At 50.4% G+C, this 24405-nt stretch overlaps 1 protein-coding gene across 1 annotated transcript in view; it reads left to right on the forward strand.

Moving 5' to 3' along the window:
• Positions 1–24405, forward strand: part of LOC140396094 (transcription factor ETV6-like) — a 140138-nt gene that overhangs the window by 21045 nt on the left and 94688 nt on the right. The window contains exon 4 of the mRNA XM_072484205.1: positions 5222–5353. Within this exon, the coding sequence (XP_072340306.1) occupies positions 5222–5353 (132 nt within the window). The remainder of the gene's footprint in view (positions 1–5221; positions 5354–24405) is intronic.

Consider the following 24405-nt stretch of genomic DNA (forward strand, 5'->3'; position numbering starts at 1 on the left):
CTACACTGACACGGGACTCACTGGTCTGCCGTTTCCTGGCTTATCTCTACAACCTTTCTGAAATAGTGGGACCACATTAGCTGTTCTCCAGTCTTCTGGCGCCTCCCCCGTGGCCAGAGAAGAATTAAAAATTTGGATCCGAGCCCCTGCCGTCTCCTCCCTCACCTCCCACAGCATCCTGGGACACAAATCATCCGGACCTGGAGATTTGTCCACTTTTAACCCTGCCAATACCTCCAATACTTTGTCACTCCCTGTGACAACTTGCTCAAGAACCTGACAGTCTCTCTCGCCCCAAGTTCCAGAACTATCTTCTCATTCTCCTGGGTGAAGACTGATGTGAAATATTCATTCAACACCTGATCAATGTCCTCAGGCTACACCCACAGATTGCCCCTTGGTCCTTAATGGGCCCGACCGTTTCGTTGGATATCCTCTTCCCAATGATATACTTAAAGAATATCTTGGGATTTTCCTAAATTTTACCAGCTAGAGGTTTCTCATATCCCCTTTTTGCTCTCCTAATTGCTGTCTTAAGCTCCATCCAGAATTTTCTGTACTCCACGAATGCCTCTGCACACTTGCTCCCCTTATACTTGTTAAAAGCCTCTTTTCCTTCTCATTATATCCTGGACCTCTCTGGCCATCCATGGTTCTCTGGGCTTGTTACTCCGAGAGGGAACATTTTGGGCCTGAAACCTCCCCATTTCCTTTGTGAAGGCCCCCCACTGCTCTTCTGCTAGTTTCCCCGCAAGTAATTCTTCCAGTCAACTCTGGCCAGATCCTGCCTTATTTTACCAAATTCCGCTCTCCTCCAATCCCAAAACGTTTTTTGCACCTTGTCTATTTCTTTGTCCGGAACAAATTCAACTGCACCATGTTGTGGTCGCTATCACTAAAATATTCCCCACCTTCACATCAACCACCTGTCCAGCATCATTCCCCAGAATTATGTCCAGCATCATTCCCCAGAATTATGTCCAGCACTGCACCATCCCTTGTTGGACCCTCCACATGTTGAGCTAAAAAGTTCTCCTGTATACATTGTAAGAACTCGACTCCATCTAACCCCGTAACACAATGATGATCGGGGCAGCACGGTGGCGCAGTGGGTTAGCACTGCAGCCTCACAGCGCCGAGGTCCCAGGTTCGAATCCCGGCACTGGGTCACTGTCCGTGTGGAGTTTGCACATTCTCTCCGTGTCTGCGTGGGTTTCACCCCCACAACCCAAAGATGTGCAGGATAGGTGGAATGGCCACGCTAAATTGTCCCTTAATTGGAAGAAAAATAAATAATTGGGGACCCTAAATTTGAAAAATAAATACAGTGACAGACTTGTCCCCACCAGTACTGTACCCCAATGTTGTACAGTGACAAACCTGTCCCCACCAGTACTGTACCCCAATGTTGTACAGTGACAAACCTGTCCCCACCAGTACTGTACCCCAGTGTTACAGTGACAGACCTGTCCCCACCAGTACTGTACCCCAGTGTTGTACAGTGACAGACCTGTCCCCACCAGTACTGTACCCCAATGTTGTACAGTGACAGACCTGTCCCCACCAGTACTGTACCCCAGTGTTATACAGAGACAGACCTGTCGCCATCAGTACTGTACCCCAGTGTTATACAGTGACAGACCAGTCCCCACCAGTACTGTGCCCCAGTGTTACACAGTGACAGACCCATCCACACCAGTACTGTGCCCCAGTGTTACACAGTGACAGACCCGTCCCCACCAGTACTGTACCCCAGTGTTATACAGTGACAGACCTGTCCCCACCAGTACTGTACCCCAGTGTTATACAGTGACAGACCTGTCCCCACCAGTACTGTACCCCAGTGTTATACAGTGACAGACCTGTCCCCGCCAGTACTGTACCCCAGTGTTATACAGTGACAGACCAGTCCCCACCAGTACTGTACCCCAGTGTTATACAGTGACAGACTAGTCCCCACCAGTACTGTGCCCCAGTGTTACACAGTGACAGACCCATCCCCACCAGTACTGTGCCCCAGTGTTATACAGTGACAGACCCGTCCCCACCAGTACTGTACCCCAGTGTTACACAGTGACAGACCTGTCCCCACCAGTACTGTGCCCCAGTGTTATACAGTGACAGACCCGTCCCCACCAGTACTGTACCCCAGTGTTATACAGTGACAGACACGTCCCCACCAGTACTGTACCCCAGTGTTATGGAGTAACAGACCTGTCCCCACCAGTACTGTGCCCCAGTGTTATACAGTGACAGACCCGTCCCCACCAGTACTGTACCCCAGTGTTATACAGTGACAGACCTGTCTCCACAAGTAGTGTACCCCAGTGTAATGCAGTGACAGACCTGTCCCCACCAGTACTGTACCCCAGTGTTATACAGTGACAGACACGTCCCCACCAGTACTGTACCCCAGTGTTATGGAGTAACAGACCTGTCCCCACCAGTACTGTACCCCAGTGTTATACAGTGACGGACCTGTCCCCAACAGTACTGTACCCCAGTGTTACACAATGACAGACCAGTACCCACCAGTACTGTACCCCAGTGTTATACAGTGACAGACCCATCCCCACCAGTACTGTACCCCAGTGTCATACAGTGACAGACTTGTCCCCTCCAGTACTGTACCCCAGTGTTATACAGTGACAGACCTGTCCCCACCAGTACTGTACCCCAGTGTAATACAGTGACAGACCCTTCCCCACCAGTACTGTGCCCCAGTGTTATACAGTGACAGACCTGTCCCCACCAGTACTGTACCTCAGTATTATACAGTGACAGACACATCCACACCAGTACTGTACCCCAGTGTTGTATAGAGACAGACCGGTCCTTAGCAGTACTGTACCCCAGTGTTATACAGTGGCAGACCCGTCCCCACCAGTACTGTACCGCAGTGTTATACAGTGACAGACCAGTCCCCACCAGTACTGTGCCCCAGTGTTATACAGTGACAGACCCGTCCCCACCAGTACTGTACCCCAGTGTTATACAGTGACAGACCCGTCCCCACCAGTACTGCACCCCAGTGTTATACAGTGACAGACTCGTCCCCACCAGTACTGTGCCCCAGTGTTATACAGTGACAGACCCGTCCCCACCAGTACTGTACCCCAGTGTTATACAGTGACAGACCCGTCCCCACCAGTACTGCACCGCAGTGTTATACAGTGACAGACCCGTCCCCACCAGTACTGTGCCCCAGTGTCATACAGTGACAGACCTGTCCCCTCCAGTACTGTACCCCAGTGTCATACAGTGACAGACCTGTCCCCTCCAGTACTGTACCCCAGTGTTATACAGTGACAGACCCGTCCCCACCAGTACTGTACCCCAGTGTTATACAGTGACAGACCCGTCCCCACCAGTACTGTACCCAGGTGTTATCCAGAGACAGACCTGTCCCCACCAGTACTGTTCCCCAGTGTTATACAGTGACAGACCTGTCCCCACCAGTACTGTACGTCAGTGTTATACAGTGACAGACCCGTCCCCACCAGTACTGTACCCTAGTGTTATACAGTGACAGACCTGTCCCCACCATTACTGTATCCCAGTGTTCTACAGTGGCAGACCTGTCCCCACCAGTACTGTACCCCAGTGTTATACAGTGACAGACCCGTCCCCACCAGTACTGTACCCTAGTGTTCTACAGTGACAGACCTGTCCCCACCATTACTGTATCCCAGTGTTATACAGTGGCAGACCAGTCCCCACCAGTACTGTACCGCAGTGTTATACAGTGACAGACCAGTCCCCACCAGTACTGTACACCAGTGTTATACAGTGACAGACCTGTCCCCACCAGTACTGTGCCCCAGTGTTATACAGTGACAGTCCCGTCCCCACCAGTACTGTACCCCAGTGTTATACAGTGACAGACCTGTCCCCACCATTACTGTTCCCCAGTGTTATACAGTGACAGACCAGTCCCCACCAGTACTGTACACCAGTGTTATACAGTGACAGACCTGTCCCCACCAGTACTGTACCCTAGTGTTATACAGTGACAGACCCATCCCCACCAGTACTGTTCCCCAGTGTTATACAGTGACAGACCCGTCCCCACCAGTACTGTACCCCAGTGTTATACAGTGACAGACCCGTCCCCACCTGTACTGTTCCCCAGTGTTATACAGTGACAGACCTGACCCCACCAGTACTGCACCCCAGTGTTATACAGTGACAGACCTGTCCCCACCAGTACTGTTCCCCAGTGTTATACAGTGACAGACCCGTCCCCACCAGTACTGTTCCCCAGTGTTATACAGTGACAGACCCGTCCCCACCAGTACTGTACCGCAGTGTTATACAGTGACAGACCTGTCCCCACCAGTACTGTACCCCAGTATTATACAGTGACAGACCCGTCCCCACCAGTACTGTGCCCCAGTGTTATACAGTGACAGACCTGTCCCCACCAGTACTGTACCCTAGTGTTATACAGTGACAGACCCATCCCCACCAGTACTGTTCCCCAGTGTTATACAGTGACAGACCCGTCCCCACCAGTACTGTGCCCCAGTGTTATACAGTGACAGACCCATCCCCACCAGTACTGTTCCCCAGTGTTATACAGTGACAGACCCGTCCCCACCAGTACTGTACCCTAGTGTTATACAGTGACAGACCTGTCCCCACCAGTACTGTACCCCAGTGTTATACAGTGACAGACCTGTCCCCACCAGTATTGTACTGCAGTGTTATACAGTGACAGACCCGTCCCCACCAGTACTGTGCCCCAGTGTTATACAGTGACAGACCTGTCCACACCAGTACATTGCCCCTTAATTGGAAAAAAATAATTGAGTACACTAAATTTATAAATAGATTTTAAAAAAACAGTTAATGTTGGGAAAGTTGAAATCAACGGTTATAATTACCCTCTTATTATTTTTACACCCTCTGCGAATTCCCTCCCACCATCTCTCGCGCTCTTTCCCCCCACGTACCCAGAGTCATAATTCTTAATATCTGCTGTGAAGTTCCTCAGTAAATGTTATGTCTTTAAAGGTCACGTATTGGGCAGCACGGGAGCACCTGCTTGTTCGGGGAATTGGACATTCTGAATTCTCCATTGGTTTTCCCGAACAGGCGCCGGAATGTGGCGACTAGGGGCTTTTCACGTTGCAGTGTTCATGTAAGCCTACTTGTGACAATAAAGATTCTTATTATGAAATGCAAGTTGTTGATGTTTGCTTTCTGCCTGCCTCCTCAGGAGATGTCCTATACGAGTTACTGCACCATATCCTGAAGCAGAGAGAATCTCCGGTCTGGTATCCACCCTTCCTGCAGCCAGCAAGTACTCCGCAAAATCCTCCCGAAATTATCCTTCACAATCACCTGGAAGGTCAGTCTTTACTGGCCCCAGTCACTCGCGCAATGGGAGGCTTCAGATTGGGGTCAGTGACTAGCAGCCTAACTAATACTGAGACAGCGGCTGGCTTCTGATGTTGACTGACAGGTCAAATAGGGTCAGGTTAGGAGTGTGTGAGGATTACACTGACTCTGAGCAGACTGGGTAAGACAACAGCGTCAGGAAATGAGGTACGATGTCACCAGGAGCCACAATGGCCGGTGTTACATCCAGTTAGTGGGCGGGAACGGTGGAGCGCAACGCGACGGGTAGATGCCACTTCCGTGATCTACCCGGCTCGCCACGCCTCGCGAGATCTAATGCGGTCTCGCAAGATGTCGCGATGTGAATCCCGCCCATTCTGGTTGCGTCCGAAGCTCGTGTGATCGGGACGTCATTTAAAATTGTTATCCTGATATCCTGCTGAACTGAGGCATTCAGGTGAGCGGAACTCCACAGTGCGGGAAACAGGGCTGAGTGCGGCCTTGTCAGGGAGTTCCCCGCTGAGGCCGCCCATCTACCAGGATGGGCGTTATATAGGTGGTGGGGGGTGGGGGGGGAGGGTTTCTCCGTGCTTTGACCACTGGGAAACACCTGGCTAATCCTGCGTGCAATGGGTCTCTGTCCCCATTTGGGTAGATTGGACCCAGAATTATGGAATCCCTACATTACAGAAGGAGGCCATTCGGCCCATTGAGTCCTTGCTGACCATCTGAAAGAGGACCCTGCCTAGGCCCACTCCCCCACCCTAACCCCATAACACCACCTAACCCGCTCATCTTTTGAACACTAAGGGGCAATTTAGCGCGGCCAATCCACCTCACCTGCACATCTTTGGACTGTGGGAGGAAACCGGAGCACCCGGAGGAAACCCACGCAGACACGGGGAGGAAGTGCAGACTCCGCACAGACAGTGACCCGAGGCCGGAATTGAACCCGGGACTCTGGCGCTGTGAGGCAGCCGTGCTAACCACTGTGCCAGCCCCAGCTACAAAAAAGAAAGGATATCTCTGGGGGAAAGCGGAACAGTCGGTGTCATCACTCGACACGTTAGAAACAATGAATGAGGAAGAAATAAATTCACTGAGCAGCAGGAGAGATTGATTATATAGCAGAATGTTCAGGACAGATTAAAAGCAAAAACCGCAGAGGCTTGAAATCTGAAATGAAACAGTAAACGCTGGAAACAAACAGACTTCCCATTTCCAGTCAGTGTGACTCTTCTGTGCAAGAGGATAGATCCTCAGGAATATTTGTTTGCCAAGGCAGGAAGGAAGGCTTCAGGTTTTTGGGAGATTGGAGAAGAGTGGAGAGTGGATAGACTTCGCTTGAACAAGCGTAGCTCAATGTCTGTGCTGGTGTACCAATTCAGAGAGGTGGCGAGGATTTAAACCATCAAGGGAGGGGCACAAAGATAAAGATAAGGGTAAAGAAAGATCAAGGGCGGGATTCTCCGACCCCCCCGCTGGGTGGGAGAATCGCCGGGGGTCGGCATGAATCCCGCCCCCGCCGTCCTCCAAATTCTCCCGCCCCCCCAAAAAATCCGGCCCGATGTGAGTCACGCTGCCCGCCTCGGAGAATAGATGGGTCCGGCGTGACTCAATGGGCCCCGGGGCTGTCCGGATTCTTCGGCCCGCGGTGGGCCGAAGCCCCGCCCGTTCTATGCCGGTCCCGCCAGCGTAAATTAGAGTCGGTCCCTTACCGGCGGGACCTGGCGGCGCGGGCGGGCTCCGGGGTACTTGGGGGGGTCTGGGAGGGATCGGTCCTCGGGAGGTGCCCCCATGGTGGCCAGGCCCGCGGTCGGGGCCCACCGATCTGCGGGCGGGCCTGTGCGGGCCGTGGGGCACTCTATTCCTTCCGCACTGGAGGCCTTGGTCATCCGCCATTCCCGGTGCGGATGTGCGCGAGGATGACGCCAGCACGCGCTGTCGCTCCCGCGCATGTGCCGACTCGCGCTGGCCGGCGGAGGCCCTTCGGCGCCTGTTGCCGTGGCGCTAAGCCGCTATCCCGCCGGCCGGCGGGGTGCAAACCACTCCGGGGCGGGCCTAGCCCCTGAAGGTGCGGAATGTTCGCCACTCCGTCCCGCCGGGACCCCCCGACCCCCGGGTACGGGGGAATCCCGCCCAAAGAGGTGAAGGTAGGAACAGGAGGAGGCCATTTCGTCTTTTGAGCCTGTGCCAACACCAAGTGAAATCATGTGACAAATCATTTGACAGAGTCATCGAGACTCGAAACCTCAGCTCCCGTCTCTCTCCACAGATGCTGAGATTTCCAGTATTTTCTGTTTTAGTTTCAGATTCCAGCATCGGCAGTGATTTGCGTTTTTTGAAGTGAAGTTCTGGTGATCTAATTCCGTATATTCACCTTTACCCTTTCATACCTCTGGCTAACATAATTCTATCAATCTCAGTTTTAAAATTAACAATTGGTTTAGCATCAATTGCTGTTTGGGGAAGATAATTCCAAACTTTTACCACCTCAGTGTGCAGTTCACTCCGAAGGACTACATCTGTCTCCTATAGACTACACCTGTCTCCTATAGACTACACCTGTCTCCTATAGACTACACCTGTCTCCTATAGACTACACCTGTCTCCTATAGACTACACCTGTCCCCTATAGACTACATCTGTCCCCTATAGTTTAGTTAGGCCCCATTTAGAATACTGTGAGCAATTCTGGGCCCCACACCTCAGGAAGGACATACTGGCACTGGAGCTGGTCCAGTGGAGATTCACAGGGATGATCCCAGGAATGGTAGGCCTAACATACGATGAACGTCTGAGGATCCTGGGATTATATTCATTGGAGTTGAGGAGGTTGAGGGGAGATCTAATAGAAACTTACAAGATAATGAATGGCTTAGATGGGGTGGGTGTAGGGAAGTTGTTTCCATTAGCAGGGGAGACTAGGTCCCGGGGGCACAGCCTTAGAATAAAAGAGAGTCACTTTAGAACAGAGATGAGGAGAAATTTCTTCAGCCAGAGAGTGGTGGGTCTGTGGAATTCATTGCCACAGAGGGCGGTGGAGGCCGGGACGTTGAGTGTCTTTAAGACAGAAGTTGATAAATTCTTGATTTCTCGAGGAATTAAGGGCTATGGAGAGAGAGCGGGTAAATGGAGTTGAACTCAGCCATGATTGAATGGTGGAGTGGACTTGATGGGCTGAATGGCCTTACTTTCGCTCCTATGCCTTATGGTCTTATGGTCTATAGACTACACCTGTCTCCTATAGACTACATCTGTCTCCTATAGACTACATCTGTCTCCTATAGACTACACCTGTCTCCTATAGGCTACACCTGTCTCCTATAGGCTACACCTGTCTCCTATAGACTACACCTGTCTCCTATAGACTACACCTGTCTCCTATAGACTACACCTGTCTCCTATAGACTACACCTGTCTCCTATAGACTACACCTGTCTCCTATAGACTACATCTGTCTCCTAGAGACTACATCTGTCTCCTATAGACTACACCTGCCGCCTATAGACTACACCTGTCTCCTAGAGGCTACACCTGTCTCCTAGAGGCTACACCTGTCTCCTAGAGGCTACACCTGTCTCCTAGAGGCTACACCTGTCTCCTAGAGGCTACACCTGTCTCCTATAGACTGCACCTGTCTCCTATAGACTGCACCTGTCCCCTCTAGACTGCACCTGTCCCCTCTAGACTGCACCTGTCCCCTCTAGACTGCACCTGTCCCCTCTAGACTGCACCTGTCCCCTCTAGACTGCACCTGTCCCCTCTAGACTGCACCTGTCCCCTCTAGACTGCACCTGTCCCCTCTAGACTGCACCTGTCCCCTCTAGACTGCACCTGTCCCCTATAGACTGCACCTGTCCCCTATAGACTGCACCTGTCCCCTATAGACTGCACCTGTCCCCTATAGACTGCACCTGTCCCCTATAGACTGCACCTGTCCCCTATAGACTGCACCTGTCCCCTACAGACTGCACCTGTCCCCTACAGACTGCACCTGTCCCCTACAGACTGCACCTGTCCCCTACAGACTGCACCTGTCCCCTACAGACTGCACCTGTCCCCTACAGACTGCACCTGTCCCCTACAGACTGCACCTGTCCCCTACAGACTGCACCTGTCCCCTACAGACTGCACCTGTCCCCTACAGACTGCACCTGTCCCCTACAGACTGCACCTGCCCCCTACAGACTGCACCTGTCCCCTACAGACTGCACCTGTCCCCTACAGACTGCACCTGTCCCCTACAGACTGCACCTGTCCCCTAGAGGCTACACCTGTCTCCTAGAGGCTACACCTGTCTCCTAGAGGCTACACCTGTCTCCTAGAGGCTACACCTGTCTCCTAGAGGCTACACCTGTCTCCTAGAGGCTACACCTGTCTCCTAGAGGCTACACCTGTCCCCTAGAGGCTACACCTGTCCCCTAGAGGCTACACCTGTCCCCTAGAGGCTACACCTGTCCCCTAGAGGCTACACCCGTCCCCTAGAGGCTACACCCGTCCCCTAGAGGCTACACCGGTCCCCTAGAGGCTACACCTGTCTCCTAGAGGCTACACCTGTCCCCTAGAGGCTACACCTGTCCCCTATAAGACTACACCTGTCCCCTATAAGACTACACCTGTCCCCTATAAGACTACACCTGTCCCCTATAAGACTACACCTGTCCCCTATAAGACTACACCTGTCCCCTATAGACTACACCTGTCCCCTATAGACTACACCTGTCCCCTATAGACTACACCTGTCCCCTATAGACTACACCTGTCCCCTATAGACTACACCTGTCTCCTATAGTCTACACCTGTCTCCTATAGACTACACGTGTCTCCTATAGACTACACGTGTCTCCTATAGACTACACCTGTCTCCTATAGACTACACCTGTCCCCTATAGACTACACCTGTCTCCTACAGACTACACCTGTCTCCTAGAGAAACGGACGCATTTTAATTCATGTCAAGGGGTTCGGGAGTCTGGTGAAATCCGAAAATAGGGGACCTAAACGTGTCTACCGGAGCGCTAGAGCAGTAGGCTCTCCTTCACCATTTCCTGACTCTAAGTGACTGCACGACACCACAGTATTGCCAGTACTAAGAGGGCTTCTAATACATACGATAGTGAGTACCAGGTGATAAACCTCTCACACCAGGTCGGGCTATTGTTAGCTATCTCGGGGCTCTGTGTATGGCAGGGGTGGGAATCATTCACGGGCTGGGTGGTGGGGTTCAGGGGGGTAGCGTCCGCGCACAACTGCAGGGATCCCGCTAAGATCCAGGTGAGCAAGATGGAGGTCGTCTTCATCTTTCCTTTTGTCGGTCTTCTTCTTTGTCTTCCTCTGGGGTCCCTGAGGTTCTGGAGTTCTGTGAACACAAGCATAATATCTGTTATTATCTTGCTTAAGATCTCGTATGCCTGTCTCATAGAATCATAGAATTTACAGTGCAGAAGGAGGCCATTCGGCCCATCGAGTCTGCACCGGCTCTTGGAAAGAGCACGCTACCCAAGGTCCACACCTCCACCCTATCCCCATAACCCAGCAACCCCACCCAACACTAAGGCAATTTTGGACACTAAGGGCAATTTATCATGGCCAATCCACCTAACCTGCACATCTTTGGACTGTGGGAGGAAACCGGAGCACCCGGAGGAAACCCACACACACACGGGGAGGATGTGCAGACTCCGCACAGACAGTGACCCAAGCCGGGAATCGAACCTGGGACCCTGGAGCTGTGAAGCAATTGTGCTAACCACTGTGCTATCGTGCTGCCCGTCTGTCTGTCTGTCCTTTTGTTGCCAATTTCCCTTTATAATTGGTCACCCACTGTGACTTCCTCATTTTTTTTTAAACCAAATATTTGGGACAAGACATCCGAGAAAAATACTGACATAGTGCGAGCCGTCTCGCAGCCTGTGTGATCTATCATCCCAGTGTTTGAGGATGTAAATAGCATACGGAAGCAACCTAAGGGTTGTCAAAACCAAACAAAAGAACTTTGAACTGAAAGTGCCAAAATGGGGTGCGTATGGGCCGTGGCGGGTAAGAAATGGGTGGAATCCCCGGGTAGGATGGTGATCAATGCTGTTGTGCTCGACCCGAGCGTAGCTGACCAGAGGGGGGTCCTCAGGCAGGGCGGGGACCAATGCCGTTTCTCCACTGCCTGAGCAACCGGCAAGACCGGGTAAGAATGTGGTCGTCGTGGGGGTTGCCTTGTTGTCTGCTGACAAACTTGTACCTCTAAACTGGTTTCTGTTGACAAACTAGTTCCTCTGGTTGTCTGGGGACAAACTTGTTCCATTAACCGCCAGGGGGCATTAAAGGAGTGGTGACGTGGGGCCGTGAAAAGTTTCAAGTTTACAAACAACACTTAACATTAACACTAACGAACAAACATACAACAAACATGGTGCAGGTTCCATCAGAAAGGACACCGTATCTCTCCATCGGTTCCTTTTTTTTCCATCATCTGGACACCTCACTGCTCAATAGCGAACAGGGTCGCAAAGGGCTTTGTTTGGTGGGAGTCAGACTCTTTGTCATCTTCTCCCGGCAGCCAAACTCTTGTCTAGTAACCGTGCAAAAACTGCTTGTGGTGAATTGGGATCCATCTCATCGTTCCGGATGAGCCTGAACGAATTGTCTCGGTGCCAGAATCATGTGTCGAGGTTGGAGCTACTATGCTTCAATCCGTAATCGTCGGGCGGTGGGTCTGGGTCAGGGGCTTTGATATATGTAATCTTGAAGGGGTCAGTGGAATCATGCTCGGATTCGCTGGGAGTGGGGCCTGGTGCAGGGGTATAATTATAACGTGGTGTGTTGTGGCTGTCGTCACTGTGATCGCTGTCGCTGCTGGTTGAGGGAAGGGAGAGGCGGAGTTGTGTCTCTGGGGGCGGAGTTGAAGTCGTGTCTGAGGGCGGGCTGGAGTGATTGGGGGAGGGTAGGAATATGTCATCTGTGGGCGGGGCGTGATCGTCTGCTGCTGCGATCGAGATGAGGTGTGAATGGTTGTTCTGCGAGCCATAAGCCTTGAGCTGGTTTATGTGAAACCACGCAGACTTACCATTGGGATAGGTTATTTTGTATACGGAGGGGCTGACTTTGTCCGAAATGGAGTACGGTCCGGAGAATTTAGGGGAAGCGAGTGAACTGGGGTTGTAAAGGGAAAGCATCACTTGCTGCCCTACTGCAAACTCAGTGGTGTGTACTGTTTTGTCGAAACAAGCCTTGCTCTGTTTCTTCCTGGTCCCAAGTCTCACAGCTGCTGCGAGCTGGGCTGCCTTTATGTTCTCTATTAGCTGTTGTACAGCATTTTCATGCGTGAGGGCGGTTTCTGCGGGCTGGCCAAATCCAGTCCTAATAAATACTCTGCCCCTTTCATTGGGCTTCTGGTCATGAGGGTGTGTGGGGTGTATCCTGTGGACGTGGATACCGTGTTCCTTATAAACATTAAAGCAAATGGGGGAACTGAATCCCAGGTGCTGTTATTCTGCTGAACCATTTTTCTGAGAGTGGCTTTTAATGTCCTGTTCATCCTCTCGACAATACCACTTACTGGGGGGGTGGGGTATGCGATATGAAAATTTTGTTGAATGCTGAAAATCGTGAGGACGTTTTTCATTACACGTCCGGTGAAATGGGAGCCTTGATCGGATTCTATACTGCGAGTGAGTCCCCATCTTGTAAAGATGTGCTGTGTTAATATTTTAGCCGTTGTCTTGGCTGTATTAGTTCTCGAAGGAAATGCTTCCACCCATTTTGTGAAGGTGTCTATGACCACCAACACATACTTATAACCATGTCTGCATGGGGGTAGGAGTCCTATATAGTCTATCTGTAAATTTGTCCAGGGTCCATTAACGGGACGGGTATGACTAAGTTGAGCCTTTTTCGCATATCTGTCTGGATTGTTCTGGGCACAGATTAAGCAATTCTCTATGTATTGGGTAACATCGGCTTTTAAATCAGGCCACCAGCAGAGTGGTCTGAGGTGGGCTAGGGTGTGTTCAATTCCTTGGTGTCCATGATTGTCATGGAACTGACAACTGATCTGGTTCCTGTCCTGGCTGGGAATTATATAAATGCCATCCTTTAAAATCACACCGTCATGTGTGGTTATTGCATTCTTGTATTTATTATACGGGGCTGGGAAGGTATCCTTTAAAACTTCCCTGAGTTTCTCATCCTCTTTCTGTGCCTTCGCTAGATCCTGAATGTTGGTCTGTGAGACCTGAACTGCGTGTACTGAGGTGCTTTCGGGGGAGTTCCAAAAATAACCATGCCTGGAGCCTGCCTTCGCTAGGGCGTTTGCTTTAACGTTACCGGGGGGGGGGGGGGGAGAATGGTGATGACCGCGAACCTTAATTATTCCGTATTTTCTATCCTTCGCTGCTTCTCAGATATGTCGGAGTAATGGGGCTGAGGGTAAGGGTTTACCGTCCGCAGAAACAAATCCTCTAGTTTCCATAGGGGTCGGAATTCCGTCAAACTGCGAGCCTAAGTGTCCTGGCAACTTTAGTGAAATCTCATCTCGGGCGCGTCCCTGCGCGTCCTCTACGTAAATACCGCAACCGGTAATTCTCTTTCCATTGAACACTGTGGAGCCATCCACAAACATCTTCAGGGGTGCGCACGTGTCTGTGGGCTGGGGTCTCTGGGGTATATTACCTACTTTCCTGGGAGGTGTTTTAGGAATAAATGGACCTGTGTTCTGTTTTGTGGTGATGATCTCACATTCATGAGGGGGGCCTGCATACAGTAAATTATCGGCAAGGAAGGTGTGGGTCTTGGTTCTTTTGACTGTAATGTCCCGTCCCTGTAAAAGAAGGGTCCAACGGGCTGCATGGATTTGGCTGACTGTGCCATCTTTAAGTCAGCCGTCTCACAATAGCTGTGTCGGTGTGTGTTCTGTGAGGATGGTGATGGGGTTGAGTCCTGTAATGTAGGCGAAGTATTGTACTGCCCAAAAACTGCGAGCAGGTGCCTTTCACAGGCAGAAAATCCTTGCTCTACGGGGTCTAACAGGCTTGAGGCGTATGCTACTGGAGGAGCACGGCCGAAAGGGTTCGGTCGGTGCTTGCTACTTCGATTGCGTACGGGAAAAGTTTTCTGGGACCTGTAGTGAGTGTTCTTTTTAAAGCATCAATGGCATCTGTATGCTGTGGAAGCCATTCCCAAGGTGCCTGCTTCTTGAGAAGTTCGGAAAGGGGCGCTGCTTTAGTGGCGAAACCGTCAATATGGTTTCAGCAGTAGCCAACCAGTCCTAAAAATGACTGGAGGGCTGAGACATCGTGGGGAAGCGGCAATTTGATGATCGAGTCAATTCTCTTTTGCTCGATCTCGCGTTTCCCATGAGTGATCACTGTTCCCAAGTAAATCACTTTCTCTTTCAAAATCTGGGCCTTCTTGGGGTTGACTTTACAACCAATTTCTTTTAGGAGTGCTAGGAGTCCGGCGAGAAGCGACATGTGCTCTCTCTTTGTGTCTGTCTGTAGTAACAAGTTGTCTACAAACTGGACCAGACAATCGGGGTGGGAAAATTTTGCTAATCCATTTAAAGCTGTCGGTAGAAAATGGAGGGGGAGTTGTGGAAGGCATGTCCACGTATATTGTTGTCCCTGGAATGTAAAGGCGAATTTGTATTGGCACGCTTTAGCCAATGGAATGGACCAAAAGCCGTTGCTAATGTCCAAAACCGAAAAAGATTTTGACTGGAGTCCCTGTTTGAGCATGGTCTCGGGACTCGTGGCTACGGTGGGGGCTGCTACTGGGGTTACTTTGTTCAGTTCCCGGTAATCAATGGTCAGTCGCCATGATCCATCGGGTTTCTCGACGGGCTAAATTGGTGCGTTGTTTGTGGAGGCTACTGATCTGAGTACGCCTTGATCCAACAAACTCTCTATTACTTTGGAGATTTCTCCCTCTTCTTCCTGGGGAAATCCGTACTGCTTCCGGGGTTTCGGGTCGGGACCTATAATGTTCACAAAGCCAGTCAAACTGCCACAGTCGTGCTTGTGCTGTGCAAATGCTGCTTTATGTTCCTGCAGGACTGCCCTAATCTGTTTGTCTGCACTATTGGCTCGAGGGTCGAACCAGAAGTCTCCTACTGAGCTAATCCTGTTTACATATTCTCCTACTGTGAGCGTGGTGGGGGCTCGTGCTGCCTTTGCCATTTTCCAAACACACTTGTTAACTGGGTCGAAAGAAAGGTTTTGGGAGCTCATGAAATCGATCCCAAGGATATGTTCTGCTGTCTAGGGCAGATCAACCAAAACTACGGGGTGCTTAGTCGTGATGTTCCCTATTTGTATTGCTACAGGGGCTGTGATGTGTCCCTGTTGTAAATGGCCTGTAAAACCGCTGAGCGTGATGGTGTCTGTTGTGGGCCACGTGTCTCGCTGGAACATCGTGGAGGAATTGAGTGTGGTGCGGGACCCTCCTGTGTCCCAAAGAAATTCTACGGGGTGTCCCCGAACTTTGCCTGTCTACCGGACTTGTCTCAAAGGTTGTCGCAGACCCAAGTTGGGGAGCCCGAACACTGTCAGTCGGTGCCGTTCATGTCTGCATTCTCTGAACGGGCGCTAACGCTATGGATCGGCTTTGCCCTATTCTTGTTCAGGATGCCTGTCCGTTGGCTTCTCTGCTGCTTCTGGGGCGCGTTGCACTCTCGTGCAAAGTGTCCTGACTGTCCACAGATATAACATTCTTGAGCTTTGGGCTGGGGGTGGCTGTTCCTGCCCTCATTTACCCATGCGGGATTCTGGTGTGCTTTAACTGGGTTCATCTCTGCCTGCTCTTCATCGGGTGTTATAAATGCGGTTTTGCCTGCAATTGATTGCTCCCAAGTGCGGGACAACCTTTTCAAAACCTATTTTTCATTGTGGGCCTCATCTGAGGGGTCATAACCTGCGCAAGCTTTTCATCCTGCTTCTGTGGCGTGGGAGACTAGAATTCGGGTCCATTTGGCCATATTATCTGGGGACAAATGGGCGCGGGCTAACTCTCCGAAAACTGCGGTAAAGTGAATCCACAAACGTCCAGCAAACGCTGTGGGGTGCTCTGTCTTCTTTTGACAACACTTATTTAGGCCTTCTCCGGGGTCTCCTCTGTTAAAGCCGATCGCATCAAGGATCGCTGTGTGCATCTCTTGGAGTGTGCCTCCTCCTACATTCTGTGGGTCAGGAAGGGCTGCTACGACTGAAGGGTCGAGGCTTAAAACTGTGAGCTTCACTTGCTCCTTTTTGTCCAGGCCGTACATGGTTGCCTGTTGTCTGACTTTCGCGAAAAACTGGTGGGGGTCTGTTGTGGGAAGGAACGGTGTAATTTTTCCACACGCGTCCCGTAATTGGGTCACGGTTAACGGGGTTGTGTAAAGGAAATCTGCGTTTCCTTCTGCTGCGGCCCTGCGGTGTGTGGTTACAGGATTCATGGGGGTTCTGCCTGTTCGGTTGGGGGGTTGGGGCGCTTTCATTTTCTGGGGTTTTTCCTGCATACATGTCCCATGTACGTATCTATGGGCAGTCTCGTTCAATTCCTGCCAGTCGGGGCCATTTTCCTGATCTAATTGGGGTCCAAATGTGCTTTGAGACCCATTTTGAACGGAAAGCAGAGATTGCAATTCTGCAATTTGCTTCCGGCACTTTGCGTGGTCTACGGAGCTCTGCCTTTGTTCTGTTGTGGAAATATGGAGTGCTCGTAGGGCTGCTTTTAAATCATTGCATTGTTTCTGCAATTTCTCAACTTGCTGTTCTGTTTCTTGTCTTACCAAGACCGCACGTTGCGTGTCCTGATAGGCCTTATCGTACTGTGTCTGAAAGCTGTTCAAATGCACGAGACAAGACTGATGTGCCCTCTTGGCATCATCCACCTCTCTGTCCCTTGCTGCTAACTGCTCTTTTAAATCTTGATTCTCCTTTTCTACCTCACTCACGTCTACCTCACTGCTTCTCTCTCTCTCCTGTATCTCTCTACGGAGCGTCCTAACGACCTCCTCTGTGCCTCGCAATTGTGCCAAACAGGACACTATTGCCATCGGCTTGCGAGCTTTCCCTAAGCTCTTCTTGTGGATCTGTGACAGGTTCTCCCACCAAGTATGTCCTATACTCCCGGGGCCTGATTCGTCATTGGCGCAGAATTCACTCCAAAGGGGCCATCCTTTCCCTTTGAGACATTTCCTGATCTCATCTTCCCAAACGGGACACTGTCCTACTCTACTGGCCGCTGCGACCTCGAATTCCTGGTGGTTCATAAGGCGTTCCATTGCCTTCATTGCCATTTTCTCTATCTCTAGGTTCTCTACTGAATTTGGAACAGGGGTTGATAAATTGGTGATGTAAACACGGGTACGGCTTACGCTAATTTCCGGCCGACAAAACTCCCGACAGTTTTACGCAACAAAATCTCTCAGGTTTACCTTATATCCCTGTTAGTACGCATGCATTAACACACTTCCAAATCTCAGAGGCTTGATCAGTACTGTTTTGACGCTTGTGGTTTTTCTGTTTCCAATTGGATTCTCAATTCAAATTTGGGTTCTCTCGGAGTTCACCTGTCCCCTAGAGACTACACCTGTCCCCTAGAGGCTACACCTGTCCCCTAGAGGCTACACCTGTCCCCTAGAGGCTACACCTGTCCCCAAGAGGCTACACCTGTCCCCTAGAGGCTACACCTGTCCCCGAGAGGCTACACCTGTCCCCTAGAGGCTACACCTGTCCCCTAGAGGCTACACCTGTCCCCTAGAGGCTACACCTGTCCCCTAGAGGCTACACCTGTCCCCTAGAGGCTACACCTGTCCCCTAGAGGCTACACCTGTCCCCTAGAGGCTACACCTGTCTCCTATAGACACCACCTGTCCCCGAGAGACACCACCTGTCCCCGAGAGACACCACCTGTCCCCGAGAGACACCACCTGTCCCCGAGAGACACCACCTGTCCCCGAGAGACACCACCTGTCCCCGAGAGACACCACCTGTCCCCGAGAGACACCACCTGTCCCCGAGAGACACCACCTGTCCCCGAGAGACACCACCTGTCCCCGAGAGACACCACCTGTCCCCGAGAGACACCACCTGTCCCCGAGAGACACCACCTGTCCCCGAGAGACACCACCTGTCCCCGAGAGACACCACCTGTCCCCGAGAGACACCACCTGTCCCCGAGAGACACCACCTGTCCCCGAGAGACACCACCTGTCCCCGAGAGACACCACCTGTCCCCGAGAGACACCACCTGTCCCCGAGAGACACCACCTGTCCCCGAGAGACACCACCTGTCCCCGAGAGACACCACCTGTCTCCTATTGGCTACACCTGTCTCCTATTGGCTACACCTGTCCCGTATAGACTACACCTGTCTCCTAGAGGCTACACCTGTCCCCTAGAGGCTACACCTGTCCCCTAGAGGCTACACCTGTCCCCTAGAGGCTACACCTGTCCCCTAGAGGCTACACCTGTCCCCTAGAGGCTACACCTGTCCCCTAGAGGCTACACCTGTCCCCTAGAGGCTACACCTGTCCCCTAGAGGCTACACCTGTCCCCTAGAGACTACACCTGCCCCCTACAGACTACACCTGCCTCCTACAGACTACACTTGTCTCCTACAGACTACACTTGTCTCCTACAGACTACACCTGCCTCCTACAGACTACACCTGCCTCCTACAGACTACACCTGCCTCCTACAGACTACACCTGCCTCCTACAGACTACACCTGCCTCCTACAGACTACACCTGCCTCCTACAGACTACACCTGCCTCCTACAGACTACACCTGTCTCCTATAGACTATCTGTCCTCTGTCTGCACATTCTCCCTGTGCTCCGGTTTCCTCCCACAAGTCCTGAAAGACGTGCTTTTGTAGGTGAATTGGACATTCTGAATTCTCCCTCAGTGACCCGAACAGGCGCCAGAGTGTGGCGACTAGGGGCTTTTCACAGTTGCTTCATCGCAGTGTTAATGTAAGCCTACTTGTGACACTAATAAAGAATAAAAGTAAGATTCTTAAATCATGGAGTTAGTGCACTTTTCCAAACTGTAGGAATGATTCTGCAAGATAAGGCATCTAGAATGTTCTCATCCACTTCATTTAAAATCCTGAGACGGAAACCCAGGAGATTCATCTCTAATTACTGCCAATAATTTAGCGAATACTATTATTTTATTTCTGTAAATTTTGTTGAGTCAGTGTCTCTGATTCGATAAGTTTTGTGAAGATGTTTAACAAACCGATCCTCTCCTCTATTGTAAACAAAATTCAACATGTCTGCCATTTCCTTATTTTTATTAGCAGTATCATTGGCAGTAGTTTTTAAGAGTTGCTCCTTCACTAATCCTTCGTTATTTTAAATTCAACGCACTTCATCAAAGTTTATATCACGGAAGGGAGGCTCTTTGACCCATTCTCTCCATGCCCGCCAACATCTAGCCATCTAGACTAATTCTATTGCCCAGCTCTTGGTCCGTAACCTTGGATAAGCTCTCAACGGACAAGTAACCTACAAGTACTTTATAAATGTTATTTCATAGAATTTACAGTGCAGAAGGAGGCCATTCGGCCCATCGAGTCTGCACCGGCTCTTGGAAAGAGCACCCTACCCAAGGTCAACGCCTCCACCCTATCCCCATAACCCAGTAACCCCACCCCACACTCAGGGCAATTTTGGACACTAAGGGCAATTTATCATGGCCAATCCACCTAACCTGCACATCTTTGGACTGTGGGAGGAAACCGGAGCACCCGGAGGAAACCCACGCACACACGGGGAGGATGTGCAGACTCCGCACACCCCGTTCACCCTCTCCGCCCTCTGTTCCATCCTTCCCTCCCCGTCCCTAATTCCTCCGATCTCTCTCGCCGCCCCCCTCTTCCTAAGTTGTTGGGCCAGCAGTCGGCTCGCCTTTTCCCCATACTCGTATTGTATTCCCTGTGCCTTCCTCCACTGCATCTCCGCCTTACCCGTGGTCAGCAGGTCAAACTCCGTCTGTAGTCTCCGTCTTTCCCTGTATAACCCTTCATCCGGGGCCTCCGCATATTGCCTATCCACCCTCAGAATCTCCCCGATCAGTCTCTCCCTTTCTTTACCCTCTTCTTTCCCCTTGTGGGCTCTTATGGAAATCAGCTCCCCCCTAACCACCGCTTTCAGCGCCTCCCATACTACTCCTATCTGGACCTCTCCATCATCGTTGACCTCTAAGTACCTTTCAATACATCCCCTCACCCTTCCACATACCCCCTCATCTGCCAACAGTCCCATGTCTAATCTAATTTACAATAACATACATATAGAACATAGAACATAGAATGATACAGCGCAGTACAGGCCCTTCGGCCCACGATGTTGCACCAAAACAAAAGCCATCTAACCTACACTATGCCATTATCATCCATATGTTTATCCAATAAACTTTTAAATGCCCTCAATGTTGGCGAGTTCACTACTGTAGCAGGTAGGGCATTCCACGGCCTCACTACTCTTTGCGTAAAGAACCTACCTCTGACCTCTGTCCTATATCTATTACCCCTCAGTTTAAAGCTATGTCCCCTCGTGCCAGCCATTTCCATCCGCGGGAGAAGGCTCTCACTGTCCACCCTATCTAACCCCCTGATCATTTTGTATGCCTCTATTAAGTCTCCTCTTAACCTTCTTCTCTCCAACGAAAACAACCTCAAGTCCATCAGCCTTTCCTCATAAGATTTTCCCTCCATACCAGGCAACATCCTGGTAAATCTCCTCTGCACCCGCTCCAAAGCCTCCACGTCCTTCCTATAATGTGGTGACCAGAACTGTATGCAATACTCCAAATGCAGCCGTACCAGAGTTCTGTACAGCTGCAACATGACCTCCTGACTCCGGAACTCAATCCCTCTACCAATAAAGGCCAACACTCCATAGGCCTTCTTCACAACCCTATCAACCTGGGTGGCAACTTTCAGGGATCTATGTACATGGACACCTAGATCCCTCTGCTCATCCACACTTCCAAGAACTTTACCATTAGCCAAATATTCAGCATTCCTGTTATTCCTTCCAAAGTGAATCACCTCACACTTCTCTACATTAAGCTCCATTTGCCACCTCTCAGCCCAGCTCTGCAGCTTATCTACATCCCTCTGTAACCTGCTACATCCTTCCACACTATCGACAACACCACCGACTTTAGTATCGTCTGCAAGTTTACTCACCCACCCTTCTGCGCCTTCCTCTAGGTCATTGATAAAAATGACAAACAGCAACGGCCCCAGAACAGATCCTTGTGGTACTCCACTTGTAACTGAACTCCATTCTGAACATTTCCCATCAACCACCACCCTCTGTCTTCTTTCAGCTAGCCAATTTCTGATCCACATCTCTAAATCACCCTCAATCCCCAGCCTCCGTATTTTCTGCAATAGCCTTCCATGGGGAACCTTATCAAACGCTTTGCTGAAATCCATATACACCACATCAACTGCTCTACCCTCGTCTACCTGTTCAGTCACCTTCTCAAAGAACTCGATAAGGTTTGTGAGGCATGACCTACCCTTCACAAAGCCATGCTGACTATCCCTGATCATATTATTCCTATCTAGATGATTATAAATCTTGCCTCAAAGGGACCACATTTGCTATCCTCCAGTCCTCTGGCACTATTCCTGTAGCCAATGATGACATAAAAATCAAAGCCAAAGGTCCAGCAATCTCTTCCCTCGCCTCCCAGAGAATCCTAGGATAAATCCCATCAGGACCCGGGGACTTATCTATTTTCAGCCTGTCCAGAATTGCCAACACCTCTTCCCTACGTACCTCAATGCCATCTATTCTATTAGCCTGGGTCTCAGCATTCTCCTCCACAACATTATCTTTTTCCTGAGTGAATACTGACAAAAAATATTCATTTAGTATCTCGCCTATCTCTTCAGACTCCACACACAACTTCCCATCCCTGTCCTTGACTGGTCCTACTCTTTCCCTAGTCATTCGCTTATTCCTGACATACCTATAGAAAGCTTTTGGGTTTTCCTTGATCTTACCTGCCAAATACTTCTCATGTCCCCTCCTTGCTCATCTTAGCTCTCTCTTTAGATCCTTCCTCGCTACCTTGTAACTATCCATCGCCCCAACTGAAACTTCAAACCTCATCTTCACATAGGCCTCCTTCTTCCTCTTAACAAGAGATTCCACTTCTTTGGTAAACCACGGTTCCCTCGCTCGACACCTATATATAAACAGCAGCAGCAGCAACTTCCCTTGCTGCATACTCCTTCTGCTGGTTCCAAACTGGCCAGCTTTATTTATACTTGGAGTTTACTAATGGTTTCTCCACCCCCCCCCCCCCCCTCATTGGGGAAGCTCATACTCCCACAGGATTGTGGGATTGCCATTATTCCCCAGCCAATGGTAAGCAGGCAGGTTATAACAGATAGTTTGCTCCCTGTTCCCATTAAACATGACCAGGTTTAAGATAGCCTGCTCCCTGTTCCCATTAAACATGACCAGGTTTAAGATAGTCTTCTCCCTGTTCCCATTAAACATGACCAGGTTTAAGATAGTCCGCTCCCTGTTCCCATTAAACATGACCAGGTTTAAGATAGTCCGCTCCCTGTTCCCATTAAACATGACCAGGTTTACGATAGTCTGCTCCCTGTTCCCATTAAACATGACCAGGTTTAAGATAGTCTTCTCCCTGTTCCCATTAAACATGACCAGGTTTAAGATAGTCCGCTCCCTGTTCCCATTAAACATGACCAGGTTTAAGATAGTCCGCTCCCTGTTCCCATTAAACATGACCAGGTTTAAGATAGTCTTCTCCCTGTTCCCATTAAACATGACCAGGTTTAAGATAGTCCGCTCCCTGTTCCCATTAAACATGACCAGGTTTAAGATAGTCCGCTCCCTGTTCCCATTAAACATGACCAGTTTTAAGATAGTCCGCTCCCTGTTCCCATTAAACATGACCAGGTTTACGATAGTCCGCTCCCCGTTCCCATTAAACATGACCAGGTTTAAGATAGTCCGCTCCCGGTTCCCATTAAACATGACCAGGTTTGATAGTCCACTCCCGGTTCCCATTAAACATGACCAGGTTTACGATAGTCCACTCCCTGTTCCCATTAAACATGACTAGGTTGAAGATAGTCCACTCCCAGTTCCCATTAAACATGACCAGGTTTACGATAGTCCGCTCCCTGTTCCCATTAAACATGACTAGGTTGAAGATAGTCCACTCCCAGTTCCCATTAAACATGACCAGGTTTACGATAGTCTGCTCCCTGTTCCCATTAAACATGACCAGGTTTGATAGTCTGCTCCCTGTTCCCATTAAACATGACCAGGTTTGATAGTCCGCTCCCGGTTCCCATTAAACATGACCAGGTTTAAGATAGTCCGCTCCCTGTTCCCATTAAACATGACCAGGTTTAAGATAGTCCGCTCCCTGTTCCCATTAAACATGACCAGGTTTGATAGTCCGCTCCCTGTTCCCATTAAACATGACCAGGTTTGATAGTCCGCTCCCTGTTCCCATTAAACATGACCAGGTTTGATAGTCCGCTCCCTGTTCCCATTAAACATGACCAGGTTTGATAGTCCGCTCCCGGTTCCCATTAAACATGACCAGGTTTAAGATAGTCTGCTCCCTGTTCCCATTAAACATGACCAGGTTTGATAGTCCGCTCCCTGTTCCCATTAAACATGACCAGGTTTAAGATAGTCCGCTCCCTGTTCCCATTAAACATGACCAGGTTTAAGATAGTCCGCTCCCTGTTCCCATTAAACATGACCAGGTTTGATAGTCCGCTCCCTGTTCCCATTAAACATGACCAGGTTTGATAGTCCGCTCCCTGTTCCCATTAAACATGACCAGGTTTAAGATAGTCCGCTCCCTGTTCCCATTAAACATGACCAGGTTTAAGATAGTCCGCTCCCTGTTCCCATTAAACATGACCAGGTTTAAGATAGTCTTCTCCCTGTTCCCATTAAACATGACCAGGTTTAAGATAGTCCGCTCCCTGTTCCAGAACTTAATGTTCTCAGAAACTGCCACGTGCTGTGACTTCCACCTCCAGGCTGCCTTTGCCAATTTATTT

Source organism: Scyliorhinus torazame, chromosome 19 (assembly GCF_047496885.1).
Source record: "Scyliorhinus torazame isolate Kashiwa2021f chromosome 19, sScyTor2.1, whole genome shotgun sequence".
Classification (NCBI taxonomy): Eukaryota; Metazoa; Chordata; class Chondrichthyes; order Carcharhiniformes; family Scyliorhinidae; genus Scyliorhinus; species Scyliorhinus torazame.